Source organism: Lissotriton helveticus, chromosome 1_1 (genome assembly GCF_964261635.1).
Source record: "Lissotriton helveticus chromosome 1_1, aLisHel1.1, whole genome shotgun sequence".
Taxonomy (NCBI): Eukaryota; Metazoa; Chordata; class Amphibia; order Caudata; family Salamandridae; genus Lissotriton; species Lissotriton helveticus.
In genome coordinates this window covers 1,738,676,753-1,738,704,722 of record NC_136057.1, presented here as the reverse complement: position 1 = coordinate 1,738,704,722, position 27,970 = coordinate 1,738,676,753, and the positions used below count along the sequence as shown (strand labels likewise).

Sequence of the window (27,970 nt, the reverse complement as noted above, 5' to 3'; positions counted from 1 at the left end):
GAATGCTCCATACGTTAGACGTACGGAGGGCGTTAATGTACTACATAGACAGAACACAACACTTTAGGAAAACAAAACAACTTTTTGTTGCCTTCTCACCACAACACAAAGGCAACCCTATTTCCAAAACAGGAATAGCCAGGTGGATTGTTAAGTGCATCCAAATCTGTTATCAAAAGGCCAAGCGCACGTTAACGATACCCCCAAGGGCGCACTCCACACGCAAATTGGGGGCATCCATGGCTTTCCTAGGGAACATTCCTTTAGAGGACATTTGCAGAGCAGCCACGTGGGTTACACCACATACCTTTACAAAACACTACTGTGTTGATGTGCATTCCAAGCAGCAAGCTGCTGTAGGACAGGCTGTTCTCAAGACACTTTTTCAGGTTTCTGCAGCTGGCACGGGCAACCGCCGCTAATGGAGGGACTGCTATGTATTCTATGCTAAGATATGAATTTAGCAGCCCACATGCCTCGAACTGAATATGCTACTTACCAGTATGCATCTGTTCTTGGCATGTAGGGCTGCTAACATTCATATCGCCCACCCTCCTCCCCGGTGCCTGTCGCAGCTGCAGATATACTATTGTATTCAATCATTAGCATGGACATCCTTTACACTTTTCACTCCATCTTCTGCCACAATGGCGAAAAACAATCTGGGGATGGAGCCGATGCCCATGCGCACTGTAGTCCAGGGGAGGAGCCACCTATCTCAGGATACTTCGAAGACTCTTCCAGGACAACAATGTGCGATCATCCGGACCCAACACTAGGCGGCGATCTAATGCTAAGATATGAATGTTAGCAGCCCTACATGCCAAGAACAGATGCATACTGGTAAGTAGCATATTCAATTTCTTTGACGTGTCCATGGGACAGTTATTGGATCAGCAGTTTCACCACACTTAAGTTACTGTTATTTTGTGTTTATCAATTTAAACCGTGCTCCTTTTTATCAAACACCCTTGGCTTGAATGCAGTACACTGTATTGGTGCTTCTTAGTAGTTTAGATTACCGGAGAGGTCAATGTGGCTACATGTGGGAGGGGTGGCATGGCAGAACTCCCCCTTCCCTTATTAAAATGTTATTTTTTATTTTAAATGCAGCAATCACCATTGGGCGTTTGGGGTGTGTGTGCCCCCAGGAAGTTTCTCCGATGCTGCAGCAGTTTATAAGACCCTGGTAAGTTACAAGAGAAGCATGGCAAAAATCACTGCAGGCTTAAAGGGTTGGTTTCTTGGAGACCACTTGGGGCTTGAATTGTCCAATTTGCTGATTACTATGGAAGAGCTAGGATGTTACTACTGATCTGTTAGAATAAAAGTTTACTAGTTACCATGTTGGTGACACTGCTGAATATTGTGAACATGCTCTGGTAATGTTTGTTCCTGGAACTCCGCTACACTCTGCAGCAGAGCTATGCTGGTTTATTTTCTTCCCCTGTGGCTAAGCTTAGCATATTTTCCAATCGTTAAGTGTTGAATCTGAAAACTGCACACCTGTTACACAGACATCGAAAGAAAGCGTGACGTGAATCTTGCAACGAGTGCTTTGAGACTGATTTTTGTCTGCTTCAGGGAGTGGTGGGAGAAAGGGTGGCATTTGGTGCCTTTAATTTTCGATAAGTAAACATGACTTTTCTCAGGTGTACATCTTTGAGGAATATCAGAGACAACGAGGAGAAGGACTCTGCATTTCGTGGAATCTGCATGATGATCGGAGTGAATCCTAGTGGTGTGGTGCAGGTAAGGATGAATTTGGGAGTTCCTGTCCTTCATTGCTGGTGGGCTACTTCTTGAAAGGCTTCATTCATCAGGGGCTGCAGTGCCTGAGTAAAATGTCCTTTCTCATAGTCAGTCAATAACATTTTTTATCTCACAACCCCTCACACTAATTTAACATGGCACCTTTTGCATTATATCAGCCTCATTGTTCAACCTAGGCTGATGCAGAGAACAAACCTATCACGTATACGTATTTTTGCAACAATAGAAAAGACAGTTTGGCTTATTTATTTCCTGTATGGTAGCATACCCAAGAAGGATTGACTGTCTGGGTATGGAATTTATTTGTATGGTAACCTGTCTGGGATGCGGAGTTGGGTTAGGAGTATAATTATAGCCCCATAGGTAGCCTAATAGTACTCCTTAACAGATAAAGCAAACCCAAGCTGTGTTGGTGTAAGTAGCTGTCATAGGGCTTCAGCATCGCTCATCACCTATTCGGCCTCCAGATGAACACCATAGTCAAAATGTGTCTACTGTGTACAACACCTCCCAAAGTCATATAGTTGCATTAAAGTTAATTGTTTGCCACATTTATCTACACCTGCTTGCATGTAGAATGCCATCAAAACCTGCTGATTGAGAAATCTTTCTAAAATGTAACCGCATCGAGCTAAGCGGTGGCCAAAAGTACACCACAGTAGGAAAACAAACTGCCATGTGGTAGTGGCTCTCTGCTCCCCACAGGCTTCAAGTATATGATTAATATTGGAGTGCGAGGATTTGAGAAGGTGTACTATTTTAAATATTCAGCTTAATTGCATGAAATAAAAGCATTGGCTACTCCCTCATTTTAACACTCCTGAACCACTGAACTCTACCCCGTCACCTAGTGATGAACCTGAAATCTGCTTATCTAAGTGGTTGCTTTAGATGTCAGTCCCCCTACTTTCACCCTTGTGCATCCCATGCTGGTTCGCTCATTTTATGGTGATCAATGTGAATACTCCTAACAGATTCTTCACCTCTGAGAATAATCCCAGGAACCAGACTGGATCTGAATTTTCAGAGCAATTACTCCTGCACGCTAGTAAATGGTGCTCTCTGACTCCACCTTATTGAATCATGAGGTGCACTTTTTCACCTGTGACTACTGTCTCCCCCGTTACCCCTCAGTATAACTAAACAAAATAGGTCCCCCTGAGGTCAGAATTAACTGCTGTTAGTACTTGTTGAGGACTAGATGAACAGATTGCATGGCTTGGACCTGTTGAATCTTAACCTGGGTTTGGCTGTTGCATCTTAAGGTAGTGTTCGGTGGCGAGATGTGCATACTTAGTTTTTCAACTCTGATAGAGACTTCTTGCCGCGAAATCCTTACCTTAGAATTTCCCCAGGCGTACAATTAGATATGGAAGATTTTTTGTGAGCAGTACTTCTTCGCGCCAGTGTGTGATGTCTATTGGATCTGCGTGCCGTCTGTGTCACTTGTGCCAGAAGTGACCTCTGCGACACGTACACAGGCGCCATCTCGGCGCACTGATTTCAATACTTTGATTTCCACGCCAGCCAGCTCTGATCCAGGACAAGAGCTCCCTCTGTAATTTTGTGGCTGGATTTTTTTCAACATTTTGTCGAAGTTTTCCTTCTCGTGTGGTAGAATGTCATTCAGGAAGACAGTTTTTATGTGCTGCTGAGCGGGATGCCACCCTGCAGGATTAGGAGGGTGTGTGTTCTGGTGTAGTGACACTGTGATCATGGCATGATCCGAGAGAGAGCGCAGCTCGATGGTAGGGTCAGAAATGCTCAAGGCCAGGCTGGCGTAGCCAAAAAGTGATCTATGTGGACGTTTGTTTTGTGAGCTGCTGAGTAATGTGTGTAGTCTCTTATGCCTGGGTGGTGACTGCGCCGTATGTCTTTGATTCTGTGAGCCAGTGCAAACTGTCTGCCGAAAAATACCCTGTCTGCGTGTGGCACTGCCCCAACCGGTCTAGAGCATTATCCATAACCAGGTTAGTCGCCCCCACCTATTAAAATAGTTCCATCTGGGGATGCCATAGCTTCTCCGAGGGCTTTGCGTATGAAGGGCTCTTGTTGTGTGTTAGGAGTGTATATGCTAGCGAGCGTGAAGTGGACAGATTCCCATTGTATTCTGACTGCCAGTAATCGTCCTCTGATTTCTGCAAGTGTAGCGACTAATTTACCGCTGAACTTTGCGCTGAAGAGGATGCATCCCCGTTAGTCTTTTGAGACCTGGTGGAGGACCATAGTTGGGTGTGTGAGTGCAATTTTTCTTGCATGAGTATGCCCCCACCTTTGGTTGAATTGCTTATGTGCTTTGACTGAGGGTCCCCCGGGCTCCTGCCAACCAGGTGCCCAGGGCCTGTGTTCCTTCCCTAAACCTGTCTTGAAACTAAAACCCAATTGGCATCTCTGGCCACCTGTCAGCCCCTAGTAAATGGTACCCTAGGTGCTCCGGGCATGGTGACCAGAGAAGACCCCTAAGGGCTGCAGCACTTATTGTGCCTCCCTTGGGGGCCCTGTACCCTGACACCCACACACTGCCTTTGCAGGCTGAGTGTCTAAGTACAGAGCTCAACGGAGAGTCGACATGGCACACATCCCTGTGTGCCATGCCCACAAGCTCACTGCCCTGCCATCCATCAGTCACCCCTCTAGCTGGGTGCTCTATGCCAGTGGTGTGGGCACAGGTGTATGAGCCCTGTGCCCATACAGTACCCAGGGCCATTCCTGGGCGCTGTAAGTGCAGTGCTGCCATTAAGAGTTTAGGGTGCTGGAAGGTCGTCATTACGAACTGCACAGCACCATGATGGCTTCACTGAAGACTGGGAAGTTCGATATCAAACTTCTCAGCACATTAATCCTGCACTGATGTCCGTGTGGGATTTAATGTAAAATGCATGACAGAGGGCATCTTAGAGATTCCCCCTGAAACCTAGCCCACTCCCAGTGTGGCTGCCGAGGCTGCCACCACCAGACATGTTTCTGGACCCCTGGGTCGAGACCTTGCCGCTCTTTGGGGCCTGAAACAATGTACATCCTGGGAAGAGATGCCAAGCATCCTCCCCCAGGATGGGCAGGGGAAGCTTCAAAGGCATACTGCCTTTGTGAGCTTCTCCAGGCCACTTGCTGTACTCAGCAACTGGCCCCCACCGGCTCTGACCCCCACTCTGGCGAGAAGAACGACGGGAAACCCTAAGTGAGGAAAGGGGGTGTGTCAGCCTTTGCCAACCCCACCCCTCAGGTGGGAGAGGCGATGTGAAGCAGGACTCCTGCCCCCCTCCAACAGGAAAGGAGCAGGCTTGAGGGTGTACCCACCCCAGGGCAGGGACCAATGGGTCCCTGCCTTTCCCTACCTGTAACGCCCCTAAATTTAGTATTAGGGGGCACCCTGAACCTTCTTTCCTCAGATCACGATTGCAACAACAAGACCAAGAAACCAGAAGACCTGCTGCGCAGCTGCTAACAAAAGGACGACGCCCACTGACTTGGCCCCAGAACCCTACAGACCTGTTGCTCCTTTAACCTGCTACTGTGAAACTCCGGCGTCTCCTGCGGACAGCAACCTCGACAACCCTGGAGGACCTGCCTGCCATGAACATTCCGAAAGACTGGGACTCCCACGAGCAGTGGTTCTGCTCCAACAGCAATGCCCCTGGTGCCAGCCAGGAACTGCAAATCCAGCCCACTCTGCGCCCGGCAAGCCCAGCCTGTGTCTGAGTGACCCAAGACCACAAGGACGTGCCCTTGAAATCTCTTAAGTGTGCAGTTTTGAAACTTTAAAATTTTCATCTAAAATCAGCTGAATTCCGAATTACTCATATGTGATCTGAAGAGAAGCCAGTACTGTACCTTTTACCCCAGTACTGAACCGAGAAAGTAAGCTCAAAAAATCTGAAGCTCAAAAAATCTACTCCTGAAACCCCGTAGATTCAGGAAAGAAAACTTACAAGCGCTCCTTCTCAGGAATGGCACCCAGGATCTGGAATGCGCTCCCGCCTGAAACCAGGCGTATCTCCTCCGCTGCACTCTTCAAGAAAGAGGTGAAAACCATCCTTCTGGCCAAGATCTCCTGAACCTTATAGGTGCCGGATCAGAGACTCTGCATTGCCTTGTATCAATGCTCACCTTGTCCTTTGGCACTATACCTCTACTTGATGGAGACACTACTACGCTACTTTCTTGCTACCGACCAATATATGAGACACATTGGGTCACTGATTCACCCTCCCGATGCCCCCACTCAGTGCGCTCTCTATACTAAAACACTGGTATAAGCCTTCCACACACCCAAGGTGTACCTGAACACCTCTGTAATGGGATCAATGACTTGTGCCGTTTATATTACCTGTTTACCTGACTGTATATTGATATGTTTTATGTATTTTATTATTATCCTTTCATGTTAGTGACTACTACATTGCTCCCATTACCTCTGTTCATTCCTACTGCCCCTACCCTGTCATTGTGAAGCGCTCTGATATCTGTAAGGATCTTGTTCGCGCTATATAAAACTTTGAATAAATAAATAATCTTAATTGTACTTACCCGTAACCTGAATTTTCTTCCAAAGGAAACCATTGACTGTTTTTCTGTGAAATTTCTTCTGTCGATTTTTGCAAACTAGAAATATTCTTTAAAAATCGTACCAACTATCAAACCGTAATTACTTACCTGTCTTAGGTAGTGGTCCCAGTGCTGAACCTAGGAGTCCAGTACTGGATTACAAAAGTAACGAGAACCTACTTTACCTGTGACTTGAATTTACTTCCATAGGATAACACTTGTTATTCACTGAAAAGTTTCTAAGTGTCAACTTTGAAAATACATTTATATTCTTTAAAAATCACAACTGTATCCAAAACGCTCTTACTTAACTGTTTACAGCGTAGGTCCCGGGACTGAATCCAGGATTCAGTCCTGTGGTTAGAAAAATAATCCTTAAAGTAATCCACTGCATTTATGTAGAAAAACCCATTCAGCTCAATGTTAAATTGTGTTTAGAATTGTGTTGCCTATTGCAACCACTGTAGCTATTGTACTTACAAAGTCTATTGCCTTTCTGCAAAGTAATTACCTAAAGTCACTCATATTGAGAAAAGTATATTTTGATGCCTGTTGGTTCTAAAATAAAACTATATCTTTTGATATAAAAACAATTGGCCTAGAGTTCAGTTCTTGAGTGTGTGAAACCTTTTGCTGACTGTGTACAACAAATGGTTTACACTGTCCTCTGATACTGCCTTACTGCTCGACCAAGCTACCCCTTTAGAGAGCAAGGTTATATCTAATTTTAACCTCCGTTATACCTCTGGGGACTGGGGAATCTATACACACTGTACCTTACTTTGGTCCAGTATATATATAGAGCCACTTTCTTACAGCGGGGAAACTTTTGGGAGTGCATGCGATGTTTCTCGCTGCAGGAGGTGTTTCCTGTAGGCTACCCCCCCTGAATTTTCGAACGGGGACAGGATAGCGGAACTCATTACCGGATGGTGAAGGCCTCGGACATTGAGTTTTACAATCTTCAGGGTCCTACCCATGTGTTGTGTATAATGGGGAACAAGTGCTTGTAACCAACAATGCCCTGCATATCGCTAGCTCTAAATAGGCCCCCATAGCCCCTACCGTGCCCCCTATACCATACTATCAGACCTTGGTGCGGAGGAGAACGTGAACTCAAATAAGACCCCATACCAAACAAACCCCAATAAATCTTTTCCCAACCTAAACTAACAAACATTTTATAACACAGCAAGCAACGACTGTTTAAGTGTAAAAGGATTTTCGGGAGTAGTGCACCAGTTTCTTTCTGTCGTCCGCTTGATAAAGGTTTCTCGAATCGCCTGGTTGACACTAAGGAACGGACTTGCCTGTGGGTTGTCCTCCGGCGCACACCTGCCCAAGAGCTCCTGGGCCCCCAATGTAACCGGTGAGGGGGAAACTGGACGCTCTGGTGAGCTGGCCAAAGCTTCAATCACTGCTTCTCTCATTTGCTATCGTTTTGCGATCTGGCTTGTGGTTGGCGGGAGTGCCCCCGATCCTGCGCCAACGAGAGACTTTCATGGTGTCCCTCCTCGTGCGTCTGCTGTGGTCCTCCTGGGAGGCCTCTGTATTGAGTCTTAGCACCTCGCAGGCCTCTTTTAGAGATTTGATCTGCCAAAGCTTGTCTTCATGTCTAAATATTATGCGAAAAGGAGGTAGACAAGAGTTCGAGATCTCTTTTCCTCTAAGGTGCGTGGTAAACAGTCGGAATTCTCTGCGCTTGAATAGTGTAGTTAAGGAAAGATCCTGGAAGAGCAGCATATGGCCCCTGAACTGCACTGGGTTGGCATTTCTCGCTTGCCAGATGGTAGGGAGTTTTATTGCTTCTAGGCAGTCCCACACGATGCACCCTGTCGATTTTGTATACCCGAGGGGCTCTCATCTCCCAACACATGTCTGAATAGAGCAAGGACGTACGCTTTTATGTCATCCCCTTCGGCTTGTAATGATACTCCCCGGATGCGCACGTTTTCTCCTTTAGCGATTTTTATTTTATTTTTTATTTTTTTCCTGAGCCTGCAAATCAGTGTGTTGCTCCCTTAATCGTAGGATCTCTTGCTGCATCTCCAGCTCTTCATCTCTGCTGGTATCCATTTCTTCCAAGGTCGTGAACCGGTCTCCAACTTCATCAAGGTCTTTTTATACCTCTTGTCTGCTGATAACTGGGATTGCATCACCATGAGAAGTGAAAAGCGTGGTGATAAAGACCTTGGTTGCCAGGGCATCGGAATCATCCACCCCATCTTCGTTCTTCAACCCCCCCCCCTTCTCCCAACAGCTACACGATCCTTCCTTAAGCCTGGGTTCAAATGTGGAAAGGGGGTAGGCGGACCTGGTTTTCTCTGCCTGTCCCCGTGTACCTTTGAGGCTAAACCTTTACGACCCTTATTTATTTTATTTATTTATTCAAAGTTTTATATAGCGCGAACAAGATCCTTACAGATATCAGAGCGCTTCACAGAGACAGTGTAGGGGCAGTAGGAAAGAACAGAGAAAATGGGAGCAGTATAATAGTCACTACCATGGTAAGATAATAATAACATACATAGAACATATCAATATACAATCAGGTAAACAAGTAATATAAGAAGGCACAAGTCATTGATCCCACTACAGAGGTGTTCAGGTACACCCTGGGTGTGTGGATGGTTCACACCAATGTCGTAGTATAGAGAGAACACTGAGTGGGGGCATCGGGAGAGCGAGTCAGTAAACCCCATTGAATCATATATTGGTCTGTAGTAAGAGAGTAGCGTAGGGGTGTCCCCATCCAGTAGAAGTATAGAGCCAGTGGACAGGTGAACAGTGATACAAAACAATGCAGAGTCTCTGTGAGAAGTTGGCCTGATAGGTGATGTTTCCAATTCTGGAACCACCTATTATCAGACCAAACAATCCCTTATGGTGTCAGGTTGTAAGTCAACCTTGTTAGACAAGCTATCCTAGGGGTAGCATGGACTAAGCAGCCTAAAGGCTTAACTTAAGAGGTCGTGTTAAGCGAGCTGTTTTACCACATACAATCCTGTAATATCAAATGAAAGGACACCACAAGTATATATTATAAAAATATATGTGTTTATTACTAAAAACAATCCCCAGTATTCTTTATGAATAAAGGGGCACAAGCGTTAAATCAAAAGCAGTTTAAACATACAAGTTGCACAATTATGGATGAGGGCGGGTGGCCACTCAAACCATATACTAAACAAGTGGTATAAGAGATACCAATCGAACAGTGGTTAGGCCTAGGGCCTAGGGAATCGCTGGGAGCAGTCAGGACAAGCAGTGCTGAAGTCGGGAGAGGCCCACGGGATTCGGGAGCAGTGCGGAAAGCGCACGCATGCACCAATGTTAACCAATGGTGCGTAAAAATGACAAAGTTAGAGTTTAAGGACACTTCCGCTGAACCTAGAGGAACAAAACTTAAGACACAGACCCTAGAGGTGTGCACCAGTGTGGGAACACCGGCGGAGCAAAGTTACCTCACCCACAGGAAGCAGGTGCACAGGGTCGAAGTTGAGTCGGGTTTCGTCACGCAGGCTCTTGGTGCTTGAAGCTGAAAGGGCTGCAGGCGGGGTGAAAGAGAAGTGTCCGGTGGAGTCCAAGGGTGGACTCGAGTCGAAAAGTACCTGAAAGCAGAGGGGACAGAGTCTGGGTCACTCAGCAGTGACCAGGGTGGAACCAGGACGGAACCAGGCAATGTCGGGCGCAATCAGGTCGCTGTCGCGGTGCTTCTCTCCGCTGTCACGTGGGCTCTGGGGCATCTACGACGTCCAGGAGCAGGTCACGATCTGTCCCACGCAGGCTCTCACCGTCGGCGCTGTCGGCTTCAAGATTGGAGCAAACAACACTTGGCAAAAGCAATCCACGCGGAACCGGGAGATTGCTTCTCACTCGGACCAGGAAGGTCAGAGTGGGGGCTCATTTTCAGGGGAGCTGGTGCAGATCTGGAGCAACCAGATTCACAAGTCGGTTTCAAGTTTTCGTCGGCACAGGGGCCACTAGCCGGCTGGCAAGTGACCGGGCCAACGCGTTGAGCCAAAAGTAGCAGAAGGGCCCCACGCAGCACTCGATGAGTGTAGAGGGGTGAGCTTCGGTGCAAGAGTGGCTCCGGGTTGGGGCTTCTCAAACCCCGGTGCACAGCTTCGAGGGTCACTCGTGGGCTGCACGGTCAGCGTCTCGTGGTCAATTCAAGATGGCGTGCCCCACGCTTCCGGTCGCCTCCACGGGTCTCAGCTCTGCAGGGACTGTGGATCGGGCTGTTGGAAGGCAGGCAAGCTTGATCTCGTCGATCTCAGTCGCTCGAGTTCCGGCGGGAACTGCAACCAAGTAGACGTCGAGGGCTGGATGGTGCCTGCTGCTGCAGGGTGGTCACTCCTTGACCACAAGGGAGATTCTTCGGGCTTCCACGTTGAGATGGAGGTCCAAGGGTCCAGAGTTTCGTTTCGAATGTTTCTTCCAGGAAATCTGATGTGCATTGGCACTGCTCCCACTCTTATTCGAATCTGGGGGGCGTGATTACCTGCTAGGTCCCCCCCTATGGGTGGGACCCAGGAAGGGGGTGGATACACCCCTTTCCTTTGATCCAGGCCGCCCTGGCACGAGGGCTGGAGTGCCCCAGAACCGGTTTGGCCGGATTATGCAAGGGGCAGCCTTGTGCGCCCCAGGCAGTGTCTGGTTTCTTTCAGACCTCCCTGCTACAATCCACTATCTCCTGTCTGGAGGGTGGTGACACCCTCCTGTGACGGGAAACCCTTTGTCCAGGCCCCATTTGGCTGAGTTTCGGTCAGCTGCAGGGGTCCAGACTCTTGTCTGTGGCAGAGGCATCCATTTTGTGGATATAAGGCCTTTTGAGAAATTAACCGCATTAAAGTAAAGGAACATGTCTTACCCCTCTAGAGGGGTGGAATGCTATCCCCGTCGCCAGAACTGGCGAGGGGATAGTATTCCAAATCGTATGACACCTTACACGACATGTTTAGATAAAGCCAAACCAGAGTTGCTATATAACCGCGAGGATTATAAGGCACTTAAGAGTATATGGTATGGCATTATCCTGAAACAGCTTAGGGAGTTGTTCCCGACAGCTGCAGACAGGCTCAGCTCATGCTAGAGCTCCATCCCACATGAAACCACGCACTCTGCCTCCAGGATTGATGAGGCCTTCCATAGGAGTGGCTCACAGGTTAATATGTGTCCAGATATAGGTTTAGATATAGGTATACTATATCTAAGCAAGGGGTGATTACACCACCTTACCCCAGCTGAGTGATCAGCCAGTTGTGTCAATTTAAGAACCAGCCAGGGGTGGCAAAAGATATGCTGCAGCCCCTGGTAGGCCTTGGTGGCCCCTATGCCCTGGGCACCTATAGTGCATTATACAGGGGCTGACAAGGAGTCCATTTCCAATTGTGGTATGTACCTAGGGTACATGGAATCCATTTTACAGAGAGAGCAGATGGCCTGGGGCCCTGATTAGCAGGTAACCAGGTCAACTAAGTCAAAAAACGAGCTAAACACAGGCAAAAAATCTGGGGTAACCATAGTCAGGTAGCCACCTTCCTACAGTCTCTGATCCAGTACCTATAATGTTCAGGAGATCTTGGCCAGAAGGAAGGTTTTCACCTCTTTTTTGAAGAGTGCAGTGGAGGAGATAAGCCTAGTTTCAGGAGGGAGCGCATTCCAGATCCTGGGTGCCATTCCTGAGAAGGAGCGCTTGTATGTTTTCTCTTTCCGAAATCTACAAGGTTTCAGGAGTAGATTTTTTGTACTTCTATTGGCTCTAGAACCTCCTGATATAGACAACTTTTGCGCGAGGTAGTTGGGTGCATTGTGGTGCACGGCCGCGTGTGTCATAACTGCAATTTTTAGTTGTATTCTGGCTTCAAATGGCAGCCATTTTAGAGACTTTAGGTCTGGGGAAATATGCGAATGTTTTCTTGAGCCAGTAATGAGTCTCGCGGCAGCGTTCAGGGAGGCTCTTAAGGGTGCTGTTGTGGATAGCGGGAGTCCGCTGAGGGCCACAATCCCGTAGTCTATTCTGGGGATGACTAAGGCTTGTACGGCAGTTCGGAAGTCTTCGGCAGGGAGGAAGGGTTTAATTTTCCTCAGTGTGTTGATTTGGAAATTAGCTCCTTTTGTGGCTTTGCTAACGTGCTGCTGCATGTTGAGCTTGGCGTCGAGTGTGATGCCTAGGGATTTCGCCGAATCCACGATGGTAGGTTGGACGTTGAATGCTGTTAGGTTATTGAGCCAGGTTTGGGTGGTGGAAATTTTCGCCGGGGGTGAGATGAGTAGGAACTCAGTTTTCAGAGCATTTAGTTTGAGGTGGTTATCGGCCAACCAAGATTGAGTGTTAATAAGCGTGGAAATCAGGTGTTTGATATCTTCCGGGGATTGTAGTTTTAGGTAAAGTTGTGTCTCGTCAGCGTACATATGGAATTGGACATTGGAAGCTTGGAGCAAGGTGGCGAGCCTTTCCATGATGAGGTTGAACAGTGTGGGGGAGAGGGAGGATCCTTGTGGAACACCTAGATCTGCAGGCACAGGTGTAGATAGCACATTGTCGATCTTGAACTTCTGAGACCGGTTGTGAAGGAAGGACGAGAACCATTTGAGAACAGTTCCCGATAGACCCATTCTAGTGCTTAGCAGCTCCAGCAAGTTCTCATGTTTGACCGTGTCAAATGCTGATGAGAGGTCAAGAAGGATGAGGAGGCAGGACTCATTGCGATCAAGAATTTGGAGGGCGTCATCAATTATGTGTGTCATAGCTGTTTCCGTGCTATGTTTCGCTCGGAAGCCTGATTGATGAGGATTGAGGAGGTCAAATTGGTCAGTGTTTTGTTAGCTGGAGTTGGACACATTTCTCCAGCAGTTTGGCCAGGGTGGGGATATTGGTGATGGGCCGGTAATTGTTGAGGTCAGATGGGTCTGCTGTAGGTTTCTTGAGTATAGGTGTGACTTGCCCCACCTTGAGGGAGTCTGGAATGAGGCCTTGTTGTAGGGAACTGTTGATGATTTTGGTCCAGAGAGGGAGGAGCAAGGGGATGAAGTCTTTTACAGCATTAGCAGGTAGAGGGTCTGTGAGGTGATTAGAGGGCTTCACGGTGCAGAGTAGTTTGTGTATTGCTTCTTCCGAGTAGGTATCGAAGTACAGCCAGGATGCCTTGTTTTTAGGTTGAGTGTTTGATATTCTGGTGTGGTTGGGGAGTCGGCTCACATCCATGATGAGGTAATTTCTTATATTGTCAGTCTTTTGCTTAAAGAAAGCAGAGAAGGCTTCACAGTGTGGGGTGTCGCTTGTTGTGCTGTTTGATTGTGAGGGTTGTGACTTTGTTTGGGTCTTGATTAGCTCGAACAGCTTTCTTGGCCTGTTTTTTGCTTGGTCCAACTGACGGCTAAAGAAGTCCGACTTTGTGCGCTTTATTTTCCTGAAGTAGGCATTTCTCTTGCTCTTAAGCCTTTTGAGGTGCAGTGTTGAAGGGTCCGATCTCCAGGTGCGCTCTGCCATTCGCATAGAACGCCTGTCGTCATTGAGTCTATCGTCATACCAAGGGTTAGAAATTTTGGTGGAGTCTCTTCAGTTGCAGTGGGGCGACTTCATTGACTATTGTATTCATAGAGTCAAGGTAGTGATCGGTCAGTGATTGAACTTCCGAGGCGCCTGAGGGGGGAACGAGGAGACTGCCGATGTGGGGAGGTAGGGTTGAGGGGTGAAGATTCTTCATGTCCCTTTTCCATGTTTTGCATTTGATTGGTTGAGCCGGGTTAAGTTTAACTTTTTCATTGATAAAAAAGGTGATAATGTGGTGGTCTGACCAGTCGCAGGGTTGGATCGCCTCCAGTTGTGTCGTGTTCTCTTTGGCAATGATGAGATCGAGTATCGAGCCTTTGTCGTGTGTTGGTCTATCGCATATTTGGGTGAGGTCAAGCGCATTGAGGAAGCTTTTGAGACTATTCACTACTGTCTTTCTTATCGTTCCAGTGGAGATTGAAGTCACCTAGGTAGACTTGGGTGGTCTGCCGACCGGCATTGGAAGATCCATGAGTTGTTGGGTGAATAAGAGATTGTCACCAGGCGGGTGATAGATGAGATGTAGAGCACAAACTTGTTTGCCCTCGCTGGTGATGTCGAGGCAGAGGAGTTCACAGGAGGAAAGGGAGGGGGAGGTGACTTGTGTAACGGAGAGGTTGCTCCTAAAAATGCATGCAATTCCCCCGCCCGTCTTGTCATATTGTTTATATATTTCATTTATCTACATTGGGAATTGAGGGGTTTCATCCTTGCTAAAGATACAGGGTCTTGACTGGAGGTTAGTTTATTTTTCACCAGTGTTAACTGAGCCAACCTGCGGTTTTCACTTCCACCGGCATGCAGCTCCAAAGCACTCTAAAATCAGCAAGTTTTAGTATCTCCCTACTCCTTTTCTTTCATCCTTGATTTAATGACTTGCAAGTTGGCCAAAAACGGCTACAGGCACATTAATTACTTCACTAAGCTAACCAGAGCAGTTGGATAATCAAATTAAATATTTTGGAATAGGTGGGATACCAGTTTTAGGCACTGTATGTGTAGATTTTCGTTTTGTGGACAGTCAGTCCCAGTTGATGATCACACAGTACTAATCAACCTGTGTGCTGCAGAGACATCTGATCAGGTCTCAAAACAAATCTCCAGCAGTCTCTGTATGCCAGGAAATACTTGTGCTTATCTAAAGGTCAGTCTGAAACGTTCGTGAATTACATTTTCATCCAAAATAACACAAGAGCAATTTAGTACAAATGCTTTTGCTTTCTTTTTTTTTCCTCCATGGGGAGCCCTGCTGACTCCCCACCTCCCAAATGCACACACAATCCCCGTTGCAGCACACTGAAAGACCGATCTTCAGAAGGTCTTCTTGCCATGGAGATAGCAACCATACATTTGCATGGCTCACATCTGCAATCATGTGTTAAGCGTTTCTTTTAATATTGCCTGCCATTTCTAAAGCTTTCTGAATTCCTAGTCACCACCTTTCATTTTCTTTTTTTATCAATCTCCTCTAGCAGTCATTTGCTCTCTCCATTCTTTCACATTTCTCTGTTCTGTCCACTTGTCATTGGCACCTTTCCCTGACTCTCCTCAATTTTCCTCAGTTTTTAAATTCCCTTTAACTTTCCCTTCCATTCTTTTCCACTTTCATTCACCCTGTTTCCTTGTGCCCCTCACGGCTGTGAAACTCTCCCACTGTTCCTCCCCCTTCCCCATTGCATCTTTCTAGCTCCCTCTTTCAACTTTATACATTTTTGTTCGCCATTTTTCTCGCATTCGATTTCACTTTCTCATTTCACATAGTCCCACTACGCATACCTGCTCCCCAATTCCTTTCCATTCCCCTCCTTTCCATCTTCATTCCAAGTCTTTCTATTAATGTGATCCTTACTTCTTAGCCATCTTGCTTCAGGTTTCCCTTTTTTCTTTCCCTTTTGCTATATTCGTCACTTCCCATTGCTACCAAAGCTCCTCCATTCCTAACCAACCCTCCTATACCTCTGCATTTTTACTTTTCTACTGTTTCCTTCCTCTAACTTTCACTTTTCTTTTTAATCTAACCCCCTCAGATTTGATACACAAAGTGCAATTTCACAGCAAAGCTTTGACATAGTAACTGATTTGCAGTCTGTAACAATCTTAAATTTGTGATTTAGCTGCCATTTGAGTAAAGTTCAGCCATAATATCCTAAAGAAAATGTCACCTTTTTTGAATAGCTGACAATTTGTTTTTCAGGATTTCATTTTCTTCTGTGATGCTGTGGCCTCCTGGGTGAGCCCGAAGGATGATCTTCGGGAGATGTTTTATAAGGTGAATAACCAATGGGTTGTGTGTTTGCTGCGAATACTTTGTGCTTGACTTGTGGAGTCTGTTTGCTTGACTTTATTTCACTGGAGCACTTCTTGTTAATGCCTGCCACTGATGCAATCTGTGAAAATACCCATCCCTCCGCGGTGAGGTCTCGTGCTTATGTTTCACAGCAAGCCATCAAAGCCCTGCATTTCAATTTATAGTTCTGTGTTTTGTACTTTTGGACCTCAACTATTCTTTTTACTTCAATATTAACTGGTGTGAGTTGTTCAGTCTCCCTTGTCAGTATGAGCTTTTGCTCTACCATCATAAGCACCGTTCTCATCGGGGTTCATTTAGACTTCGAGTGCTCAGTTGCTGACAGTCTTCTGAATACACAAGCAGAGTTGAGTTGTGACCATGGGTAATCCATGCTGGGTGCTTAAATGTAACGAAGCAGCTTTTTCTATTTTGCTAACAGATCCTGCCACACCCCCACTGTCCATTTAGGAAGCTTCCTGCTGGCTATCTTTTAGCCGTTTTTAATCGTCCATGCTCTCCTTACCCTCCATGGCAGTTGTATTGGCTCTGTACCACAGTTGGCACTATTGATGGTTACCATGCTATTCACATACCAATTTTCTAATCTTTAACTTCTGGCATTTAAAGAATAAAGTTCAAGGCAAGACTAAGTTGGAAAACGATGGGGGGGGGGGATAAATTAAAGAAATGAGTATAAGGTAGGTTGTAGCTTTGTTAAATGGTTACTGTTGCCAGACGCTGAGGGCTCTCACTTTCTGCACTCTGCTTTACAAAGACTGTGTAGAATCCTGCCTGTCTAGCAGTTCTCCAAGAAATAAAGATCTTCTCCTACACTTAATTTGGTCATTGACAAAACACTACTTACTGTCATTTTAGAATAGATGTTAGAGTTGGGTTAACCTAAAACCAAAGATACTTTTTGGTGACATGCCTACTAGTTTCCCAAGACCCTCAGAGCTGTGTGACATCTTTGACCTTGTACATGTGCCTTTTCAACCCTGCATTTGCACTTTCTCTCTGGTGCGGTTACTGAATGCATACTCTATTATTCTAGATTCTCCATGGTTTTAAGGACCAGGTGGGAGAGGAGAATTGGCAGCAGTTCTCGGAGCAGTTCCCCCCTCTGTTGAAAGAGAGGCTGGCGGCCTTCTACGGGGTCTAACAAAAGGGACAGACCATGCTAGGTAAGTGTGAGGTCTTAAGACTATTCTTGATCTAAAGAATTTTTTTTTATTTTTTTTTTACTTTTATGTAGTGTGAGCCAGACATAATGAATGTCAAAGCATATAACATAGGAAAAGTTGAAGTACACAAAGCATTTTTGTTTTGTTGCATTACATTATGCTAGTGGCAAGATTAAAGTCTAGTTCGTCAAGCAAAGTTTTTCTTTCTATTAAGTTGTTTCTTACTAGGTTTCTGTGTTCATCAAATTTCCTAGCCGCTACAGGGAAAATGGGGGACAACGATCACACAATGAAGGGGAATGTGGGTAGGGGCGAGCTAAGAGTGTCTGAGGTATTGCAGCTTTTGTTGTTATCCAGTTATCATGTTAATGCATGCTGCACCTTTGTCGCTTTTGGATGGTCCTTTGGTGCTAGCAAGTGAGGCTAATTCACATTTTCTTTCTCTTTTTCTCCTGCAGGTTCCTGTGTGTCCTGGGAGGGATTTCTGGGAGAGCTCGTCCACATCCATGTGTCGCACTGCCCAACCAATTGGGGTTAGGGAGGAGTGTGGGACAAAAGACTTCCCGTCCCCCTATCATTTCCTCACCTCGTGTTCAGCAAATTTTAAGGTGGAAGAGAGGTGAAGGAGGACCTCAATGTCATTTTTAAACCAGGGAATTTAACAAGCAAAGTGAATTTCATGAAAAGATGGCCTTTGCTTGGCGCAGTGGACACTATCCTCTGTCATAGGGGTGAGTGTCCAGTCTGCCGTGAAGGAGGGGGGATGGGAGGTCCACCGGGAAGTGCCATGGAGGATATGTCTAGTGGGGGCCATGCTGGGGTGGGAGGTCTAGCAGGGGCCTTTCAGGGAGGTGTAGCAGGGGCCAGGGAGGGTAAGTCTAGCAGTGGCCATACTAGGGTGGTATGTCTAGTGCGGGCCAGGGAGGGAGGTGTAGCATGTGCCTGGTTTGTCTGGAGGTACATGTGACTAGTTTTAAACGCATCCAGTGGAAGCACTGAAGGTGAACCAGAATGTCTGAAGTATAACAGTGTACTAAGCGTAGGATCTGAGAATCTGAAGCAATCAGGGACAGGACCTTTAGACTGTTCTGTCGAGGCTGCTACTTTCTTGCTTTCTTCTTCCCAAACTTGGTGGGTGAAGAAGAGACGGGGAAGGTACTGTGCATGAGATAATGGGCTAGAGAGCCATCTGAAGGTCAGCCATTAGATGTTCAACATTTCATTTAGGACCTGTTCTTGATGCTGCAGTAGGGACCAGTCTTGTTCTCTGTGCTATTAAAGCTTGGACTGCCCAGCAAGCAGTTGGGGAAGGGAGTCATGGAGGGGGGCCAAATTAGCTTAATAGGGAAGGGGAGGGCTTCTGGGACGGGAGGGTCCTGTCGTAACAAAACTGTAGAAGCATGTTTTAGTCACTTTAAATTGCGAGCCTTTGTGTTCTGTGACCGCTAATTGCGTCCTACTTATGAGCGTGTGGGGAACACTGACAATAAGGCTTTCTATGTCCTTGTGGTGTGCGTGGAATAATCTGTAGGTGCACTTTCTGCCCAAACCCTCCACTGTGGGGAAAGCATCTCTAAAGAGCAATCGCAGTGCTCGCAAGCGAGTGAAACTTGCTTGTTTTAATTGCAACAACGGTTCGTTCTGAGGCCTTTTTTTGTCCCTGCCAATGGCAGGTTGTCAGTGAGTCTGAACTTGTGTACTGAAAAATGTGGGGCTAGCTTCCAGTTTGACTGTAAGTTTTGTAAGATGTGTTCTGAGGAGGGGTGCACCCATAAAACTGTTTACATGCTCCAGTGCCAATGAAATTGGGAAGGTGCCACGGGCAAGCACACCAAATTCCTGCGTGCAGAGTCAGCAGATTGTAACAGTCCGATTTTGGTTTCTGACACTCCTTCCACCGCAAAAGTCGTTGAGTAGAATTAATTTCAGTGGTGGTGCAGTTAAAGGAGCAGATGCTGGAATGAAAGTTTATTGCTTATGTCTTATCTGATATTGAGTCGAAGCACACATTCTTAATGATGTGCTTGTATGTTTTGAATACACCAGGGTGCAGTAAGTACCCAGGCAATCTTAGCCAGAGCTGCTGTGTTTTAAAAAGCTATTCCGGTCTACTGGAAAATGATGGTCTGGGGGGATTCAAAGCTGTCTTCACATGATTGATTGTAGCTACAGACCTCTCCGCCACCATTCAGCACCAACAGACTAGATGGAATCCTTTTTGTTTTGCAAGTGAAGTGGGTTGACCCCCTCAGTTTTGTCTGCTAAAACAATTTGTTCAATATTTGGGGATTGTGTCCAGTGGCTTAAACTTCTTGCACCACCCCCGGCCTTATCTCAGAGGGTTTGTGGGTTCTGTTTGTTGCTTATTTCACTGGCTGGATGATTTCTGAGGCAACTGCCCCTGAGCTCAAGAGTCCATTCAAGTCTGCATTTCATCCTCCGAATGTATGAGCCGCCCACCTGCCCAATACAACGCAGCTCCCTTGAAGGGCAATGCAGGTGGTAACTTTGAAAATTAGACTGCAAAGCAAAAACCTTTGGACTACAGGAAGGAGTTGTAGTTTGTTGGACAGTAAAAGGTGGTATCGGTTTAAGCGGACTTCTAAATCCTGAATGAAAGCTGACAAGTCATGTATTATGGTGGACCTTTGACGTTCGTTTTGGTGTCATCCTGATAGTCCTCAGCTTGAGGGTTCTAGAAGACACTCATGAGCATGTTGTGAGTTTTTGATACCTTCTGTGACCTAAAGTTCACTTGTGAAAAAGGCTAATGTGACGCAGACCCGCTCCTGGTGATCTATTTAACTCTCAAAGCACCAGGCTGCTCTTAAAAATTGAAGAGCATCCACTACTTCCTTTTATTGAGATTTGGGACAGTTGGAGGGACATTAAAGGCAAGATTGATTTAAAAATGAGTTTGTAGTGGCTGGCTTCCATATGAGTAAGGAGGACTTCACCAAAGTCCCATTGAGTAGCAACGTAATCAAATTTTGGGGTTACAGATGGCATCCTTTTATGTTTTTTTCTGTGTCTTTCACTTGTTCTAGTGCCTCAGAGCTGTTAGGAAAGCAAGCCATCTCTGCATTTTTAAATAAAATTTATTTGGCTACATTTTAGCTTTTGCAAGAGCCAGATCGAACGGATCCCAGAGTCGTATATATTTAATAAAAAAGCGGCAGCTGGGGGGTGGTTGAAAGTTTAGTTTGACACCATGGAGTATGTTTGCTCCCCTGGTTCTTCCTGGTGCCAAAGATCAATGTGGTAGCAGCCTGTGGTAATGTCGACAAGGTAGGGGTTTTAAATATTTTAATCCACCTTTGAAAAATTAACTCTGGCTCATAATTTAACAAATTTCACTGAAATCAGTTGCTTTCAGTGGGAGGGACTGAGCAATTTACCATTGGGGTTTGGTGACCGTGACCGTGACTGACTGGGCTAGTAAGTTTGCATCAGGTTGATTTTAATTCCATTTTTGTCTTCACAGTGAAGTTTAAGCTACTTGACCAAGCTGCCTCCTGACTTCCTTGTTTTTGTACAACTACTTCTGTAGTTTTAGCCTGTCTGTTAATCCTGGACTTGTATATTTGTAAATGTTCCGTAATGTTTCCTATGGTAAAACAGCAATGTATTAGTGTTAAAGCGGCTGCTTGCACCTTGCGCAATGAGATTTTTCTCATTTTATGTACAATTATTTTTTTGTTGACTAAAAAATGTTTCTTGTGACTGTGTCTCCATTATTTGCTGATGTTTCTGGGGTAGGTAATGTTCACACCTGTGTCTCTTGCACTTGAATCTGAGTGGTTTGTGTTAAACTGGTAAAAGGATTTTGTAGGAGGGAGGGCTGATTTTGGTTGTTCTTTATTTCCTTCCCCAACTGATTCCCAGAAATCTGAAGGAAGGGTTGATTGGCAAGTCCTGCACACTTTCCCTTAAGAGCCATAAATCCTTGGATGGAAAATGTTGTTTTGATTCTGTAATACAAACTTTGCTAAATTCAGTCTGTCAGGTTATAATCTGTCCCTTCCTGTATCAACTCGAAGAAAGATGTTCTATGTTGCAGCACTTAAAGTATAAATGAATTATTCTAAACTGTGGTAATTGCAGGTGAGCTTACTAAGCTACAAAAACACACAAGGGATGCTAAGGGTCTAAGCATGACTATATCTACTTGTTAGAAAGTGAGTGCATGTAAAGACAAAATAGGTGAAAAACTGTGTGGGAATATAATGTGAAAAAATACCCATCAGCCCACCAGGTGGCGGAAACTCATCATCTGGGATTTTGATCAGACTGGTATCTGCTCGGTAGCTCACTTTTAGATATAGTGAGGGATCCTAAAGCAGATCCACCAGCGATGGAAGCCACAAAGTTGTGGTACAGGTGCTGAAGTGGAGAAAGAAGTTGCAGTGATCAAAAAAGTGTAAACCAAATGTAAATCAAAAAAGAGGTGCGACTTGAAATTGCCTAGCGTGGTGCCAAGAAATAACTTTATTGAGAGAGCCACCACAATGGCAAGGTTAAAAGCAGAGTGTGGATAGTGCCAATAGATACTACTATCAATAGATGGAACTGGTCGACATGTTTCAGCCGGAAAAGGCTTTCTTCAGGACCTACTAATATTCAAACACTACTGCAACAAGTGAGGACAGAATACATATTATCTATCCACAAATCAAAAATGTACCATGTAAGTGTAACCTACCGTATATCGGTGTTTAACGGTAAGGCGATAACATGGTCACCCAAAGTTTGTCACCTGTAAAAAATAATAAATGCATGCACATACAATTTTAAACAAATTTAGGCTTTTGATCAAGACTTCATTCATCCCAGTGTTCCATGTTTTTTAGGAAAAAAGGGGGAAAGACTCACCCAAAGGTTTGATGAGGAGAAGCCTCACCTCGCACTCGCTCAGGTTGAAGAGGCCCCGCTCTATAAGGATAGAGAAAAGGGAAGAAAAACATTAATTTCATCCCACGTGTTGGCAATTGCAACTCATATGTATGACAATGTCTCCCTAACTATCTTTAGTGTGGGATGGACATGGCGATCTCAGCAGACCAACGGAACCGATGGTCGACTGTGCTTAATTCTCAGATTTATGGAAAAGATAACATTTGAACTACTCTTGATAAAGGGGGTTCCCAACTGGCACTTAACAGGTCTCAGATATAAAAATAATGCCGGCGGGAAGGTACTATCCATATCACAGTGGAAAAAAGATGCAATAACCTCTAAGTAACAGACTCTTCTAGAAGATAAAGAATCTCCGAATGGAATGAGGGAAACCTTGCTGCACGAGTGAGAATGCAAAAGCAGTCCCCCAGATGAACAAAATCAAACCGGCATTCTTCCAATGTTCACAGACGCCGAATGGAAACGCCACCCACCTATCCGTCGGTACCTGTGAGAAGTTGGCCTGGTAGGGGATGTTTCCAATTCTGGAACCACCTACTACCTGACCAAACAATCCCTTATGGTGTCTGGTTGTAAGTCAACCTTATTAGACAAGCTATCCTAGGGGTAGCATGGACTAAGCAGCCTAAAGGCTTAACTTAAGAGGTCGTGTTAAGCGAGCTGTTTTACCACATACAATCCTGTAATACCAAATGAAAGGACACCACACAAGTATATATTATAAAAATATATGTGTTTATTACTAAAAACAATCCCCAGTATTCTTTATGAATAAAGGGGCACAAGCGTTAAATCAAAAAGCACTGTTTAAACATACAAGTTGCACAATTATGGATGAGGGCGGGTGGCCACTCAAACCATATACTAAACAAGTGGTATAAGAGAGGCCACTCGAACAGTGGTTAGGCCTAGGGCCTAGGGAATCGCTGGGAGCAGTCAGGACAAGCAATGCTGAAGTCGGGAATGGCCCTCGGGATTCGGGAGATGTGCGGAAAGCGCACGCATGCACCAATGTTAACCAATGGTGCGTAAAAGTCAAAGAGTTAAAGTTTAAGGACACTTCCGCTGAACCTAGAGGAACAAAACTTAACACACAGACCCTAGAGGTGTGCACCAGTGTGGGAACACCGGCGGAGCAAAGTTACCTCACCCACAGGAAGTGGGTGCACAGGGTCGAAGTGGCGTCGGGTTTTGACACGCAGGCTCTTGGTGCTTGAAGCTGAAAGGGCTGCAGGCAGGGTGAAGACGAAGTGTCCGGTGGAGTCCAAGGGTGGACTCAAGTTGTAGAGTACCTGAAAGCAGAGGGGACAGAGTCTGGGTCACTCAGCAGTGACCAGGGTGGAACCAGGACGGAACCAGGCAATGTCGGGCGCAATCAGGTGGTCGTCGAGGAGCTTCTCTCCGCTGTCACGTGGGCTCTGGGGCATCTGCGACGTCCAGGAGCAGGTCACGATCTGTCCCACGCAGGCTCTCACCGTCGGTGCAGTCGGCTTCAAGTTTGGAGCAAACAAGCCTTGGTAAGAGCAATCCACGCAGGATCGGAAGATTGCTTCTCACTCGGACCAGGAAGGTCAGAGTCGGGGCTCCTTTTCAGGGGAGCTGGTGTGGATCTGGAGCAACCAGATTCACGAGTCTTCTTAGGTAGTTCGTCGGCACAGGGACCACAAGCCAGCTGGCAAGTGACCGGGCCAACGCGTTGAGCCAAATCGTGCCAAAGGGCCCCACGCAGCACTCGTCGAGTGTGGAGGGCTGAACTTCGGCTCAGGAGTAGCTCAGGGTGGGGGCTTCTCAAACCCCGGTGCACAGCTTCGAGGGTCACTCGTGGGCTGCACGGTCAGCGTCTCGTGGTCACTTCAAGATGGCGTGCCCCACGCTTCCGGTCGCCTCCACGGGTCTCAGCTTTGCAGGGACTGTGGATCGGGCTGTTAGAAGCTGGGCAGGCTTGATCTCGTCGATCTCAGTCGCTCGAGTTCCGGCGGGAACTGCAACTAAGTAGACGTCGAGGGCTGGATGGTGCCTGCTGCCTCAGGGTGGTCACTCCTTGACCACAAGGGAGATTCTTCGGGCTTCCACGTTGAGATGGAGGGCGAAGGGTCCAGAATATCGTTTCAAATGTTTCTTCCAGGAAATCTGATGTGCATTGGCACTGCTCCCACTCTTATTCGAATCTGGTGGGCGTGATTACCTGCTAGGTCCCCTCCTATGGGTGGGACCCAGGAAGTGGGTGGATACACCCCCTTCCTTTGATCCAGGCCGCCCTGGCACGAGGGCTGGAGTGCCCCAGAACCGGTTTGGCCGGATTATGCAAGGGGCAGCCTTGTGCGCCCCAGGCAGTGTCTGGTCTCTTTCAAACCTCCCTGCTACAATACACTATCTCCTGTCTGGAGGGCGGTTACACCCTCCTGTGACAGGAAACCCTTTGTCCAGGACCCATTTGGTCGAGTTTCGGTCGACTGCAGGGGTCCAGACATTTGTCTGTGGCAGAGGCATCCATTTTGTGGATCTTAAGGCCTTTGGAGAAATCAACCGCATTAAAGTGAAGTAACATGTCTTACCCCTCTAGAGGGGTGGAATGCCATCCCCGTCGCCAGAACTGGCGAGGGGATGGTATTCCAAAGCGTATGACACCTTACACGACATGTTTTGATAAAGCCAAACCAAAGTTGCTAAATAACCGCGAGGGTTATAAGGCACTTAATAGTATATGGTATGGCATTATCCTGAAACAGCTTAGGGATTTGTTCCCGACGGCTGCAGACAGGCTCAGCTCATGCTAGAGCTCCATCTCACATAAAACCAGGCACCCAGCCTCCAGGATTGGTGAGGCCTGACTATAGGAGTGGCTCACAGGTTTACATGTGTCCAGATATAGGTTTAGACATAGGTATACTATATCTAAGCAAGGGGTGTGTACACCACCTTACCCCAGCTGAGTGATCAGCCAGTTGTGTCAATTTAAGAACCAGCCAGGGGTGGCAAAAGATATGCTGCAGCCCCTGGTAGGCCTTAGTGGCCCCTATGCCCTGTGCACCTATAGTGCATTCTACAGGGGCTGACAAGGAGTCCATTTCCAATTGGTATGTGCCTATAGCACATGTGTCATTAATTTAGTGAGAGAACAGCAGGCTGGGGGTCTGATCAGCAGGCCCACAGCCTCAGTAGTCGAAAACCAGTGAAGCAAAAAGCAAAAATTTGGGGTGACCATAGGATAGCAGACCCTACTCTCCTACACAACCCCCCCCCCCCCCCCCCAAACGCAGGGACATTAAACTAACCTTGACCAGATAAGTCTTCATGTTCTAAGTGGAAGTACCTGGAGAGACCATCTGCATTACCATGGTCAGTCCCTGGGCGGTGCTCCACTGTAAAGTCCATCCCCTGTAGGGAAATGGACCACCTGAGCAGTTTGGGATTTTCACCCTTCATCGGATTAAGCCACAAGAGGGGCTTATGGTCTGTTTGCACCAGGAAGTGAGTTCCAAACAAGTAGGACCTCAACTTCTTTAATGCCCAAACCACAGCAAAGGCCTCCCTCTCAATGGCTGACCAACGTTTTTCTCTTGGGGTTAGCCTCCTGCTAATGAAAGCAATTGGCTGGTCTTGACCATCTTGATTAAGTTGTGAGAGCACAGCTCCCACCCCCAACTCAGAAGCATCTGTCTGAACAATGAACTGTTTGGAGTAGTCAGGACTCTTTAGGATAGGTGCAGAGCACATGGCCTTCTTCAGGTCTTCAAATGCCTTCTGACAGCTAACTGTCCACTGAACCCTTTTTGGCATCTTCTTGGATGTCAAGTCATTTAATGGTGTCACTATAGACCCATAGTTTTTCCCAACCTTCTGTAATACCCAGTCAGGCCCAAGAAGGCTCTGACTTGTGTCTGGGTAACTGGAGGAGCCCAGTCCTGTATGGCCTGGATTTTGCTTTCCAGTGGCTGAACCTGGCCTCCACCTACTAGGTGGCCCAGGTATACAACCTTACTCTGCCCTATCTGGCACTTTGTGGCCTTGATAGTTAGGCCTGCCTTTTGCAGGGCCTCAAACTTTCTTCAGGTGGATCAGGTGATCCTCCCAGGTGGAGCTAAAGACAGCAATATCATCTAGATAAGCTGCACAAAAGTCATCCAACCCAGTAAGGACTTGGTTCACCAACCTTTGGAAAGTGGCAGGTGCATTCTTCAAACCAAAGGGCATTACCACAAACTGATAATGTCCACTAGGGGTAGAGAATGCTGTTTTGGCTTTTGACTCCTCAGCTAGTCTGATTTGCCAGTAGCCAGCTGTCAGATCAAATGTGCTCAGAAACTTGGCAGAAGCCAATCTGTCAATGAGCTCATCTGCTCTTGGAATGGGGTGAGCATCTGTCCTAGTGACAGCATTGAGACCCCTGTAATCCACGCAAAACCTCAATTCTCTCTTACCATCTTGGGTGTGAGGTTTTGGCACCAGGACTACTGGGCTGGCCCATGGGCTCTCTGATGGCTCAATCACTCCAAGCTCCAACATCTTTTGCACCTCAGCCTTGATGCAATCCCTGACATGATCAGGTTGCCTGTAGATCTTATTCTTGACAGGCAGACTGTCACCAGTGTCCACAACATGGGTACACCAGTCAGTTTGGCTGGGTGTGAGTGAAAACATTTGCCTGTGAGCCTGCAAAACTTGTCTGCAGTCCCTCTGTTGCTGGTCAGTGAGGCTGCCTGCCAAGGCTACTCCATCAACTGAACCATCATCAAGGTTCTGAGAAAGCAGGTCTGGGAGAGGGTCACTCTCTTCCTCCTGTTCCCCATCTGTGGCCATGAGCAAGCTCATGTCCTCCCTGTCCACAAATGCTTTCAAGCGATTCACATGGATTACCCTGTGAGGGCTCCTGGGTGTTCCAAAGTCTACCAAGTAGGTGACTTCCCCCTTCTTCTCAATAATAGGATAGGGTCCACTCCATTTGTCCTGGAGTGCTGCTGGAGCCACTGGCTCCAGTACCCATACCTTCTGTCCTGGTTGGAACTCTACCAGTACAGCCTTTTGGTCATGCCAAGCTTTCTGTAATTCTTGGCTGGCCTCCAGGTTTTTGGATGCTCTTTCCATGTACTCAGCCATCCTGGAGCGGAGACCAAGTACATAGTCCACTATGTCTAGTTTGGGCTTTTTGAGAGGTAACTCCCAGCCTTCCTTCACCAAACACAATGGACCTCTCACAGGGTGGCCAAACAAAAGTTCAAAAGGGCTGTAGCCAACCCCCTTCTGTGGGACCTCTCTGTAAGCAAAGAGCAGGCAGGGTAAAAGAATGTCCCATTTCCGCCTGAGCTTCTCTGGTAATCCTTTTATCATGCCTTTAAGGGTCTTGTTAAATCTCTCCACAAGCCCATTGCATTGTGGATGATATGGGGTGGTAAACTTATAGTTTACTCCACATTCCTTCCACATTGCTTTTAGATAGCTGGACATAAAATTCGTCCCTCTATCTGATAGTACCTCCTTAGGAAAGCCCACTCTTGAGAAAACTGCAATGAGGGCTTTTGCCACCACAGGTGCTGTGGTGGTCCTTAGGGGAATAGCCTCTGGATACCTGGTGGCATGATCCACTACCACCAGTATGAATCTGTTCCCAGATGCTGTTTGGGGGTCCATTGGACCCACAATATCAATTCCAACTCTCTCAAAGGGGACCCCCACCACTGGTAGTGGTATAAGGGGGGCCTTTGT

General features: G+C 46.8%; 1 protein-coding gene across 2 annotated transcripts in view; it reads left to right on the top strand.

Moving 5' to 3' along the window:
- TNPO2 (transportin 2) overlaps positions 1–21,073 on the top strand; it is a 162,566-nt gene extending 141,493 nt beyond the window's left edge. For both annotated transcript variants that reach the window (XM_078689212.1, XM_078689213.1), the window contains exons 21-25: positions 1,114–1,189; positions 1,653–1,752; positions 16,071–16,145; positions 17,221–17,350; positions 17,809–21,073. In XM_078689212.1, coding sequence (XP_078545338.1) covers positions 1,114–1,189; positions 1,653–1,752; positions 16,071–16,145; positions 17,221–17,328 — 359 coding nt within the window. In that variant the 3' untranslated portion in view covers positions 17,329–17,350; positions 17,809–21,073. The remainder of the gene's footprint in view (positions 1–1,113; positions 1,190–1,652; positions 1,753–16,070; positions 16,146–17,220; positions 17,351–17,808) is intronic.
- The last annotated feature ends 6,897 nt before the right edge of the window (positions 21,074–27,970 follow it).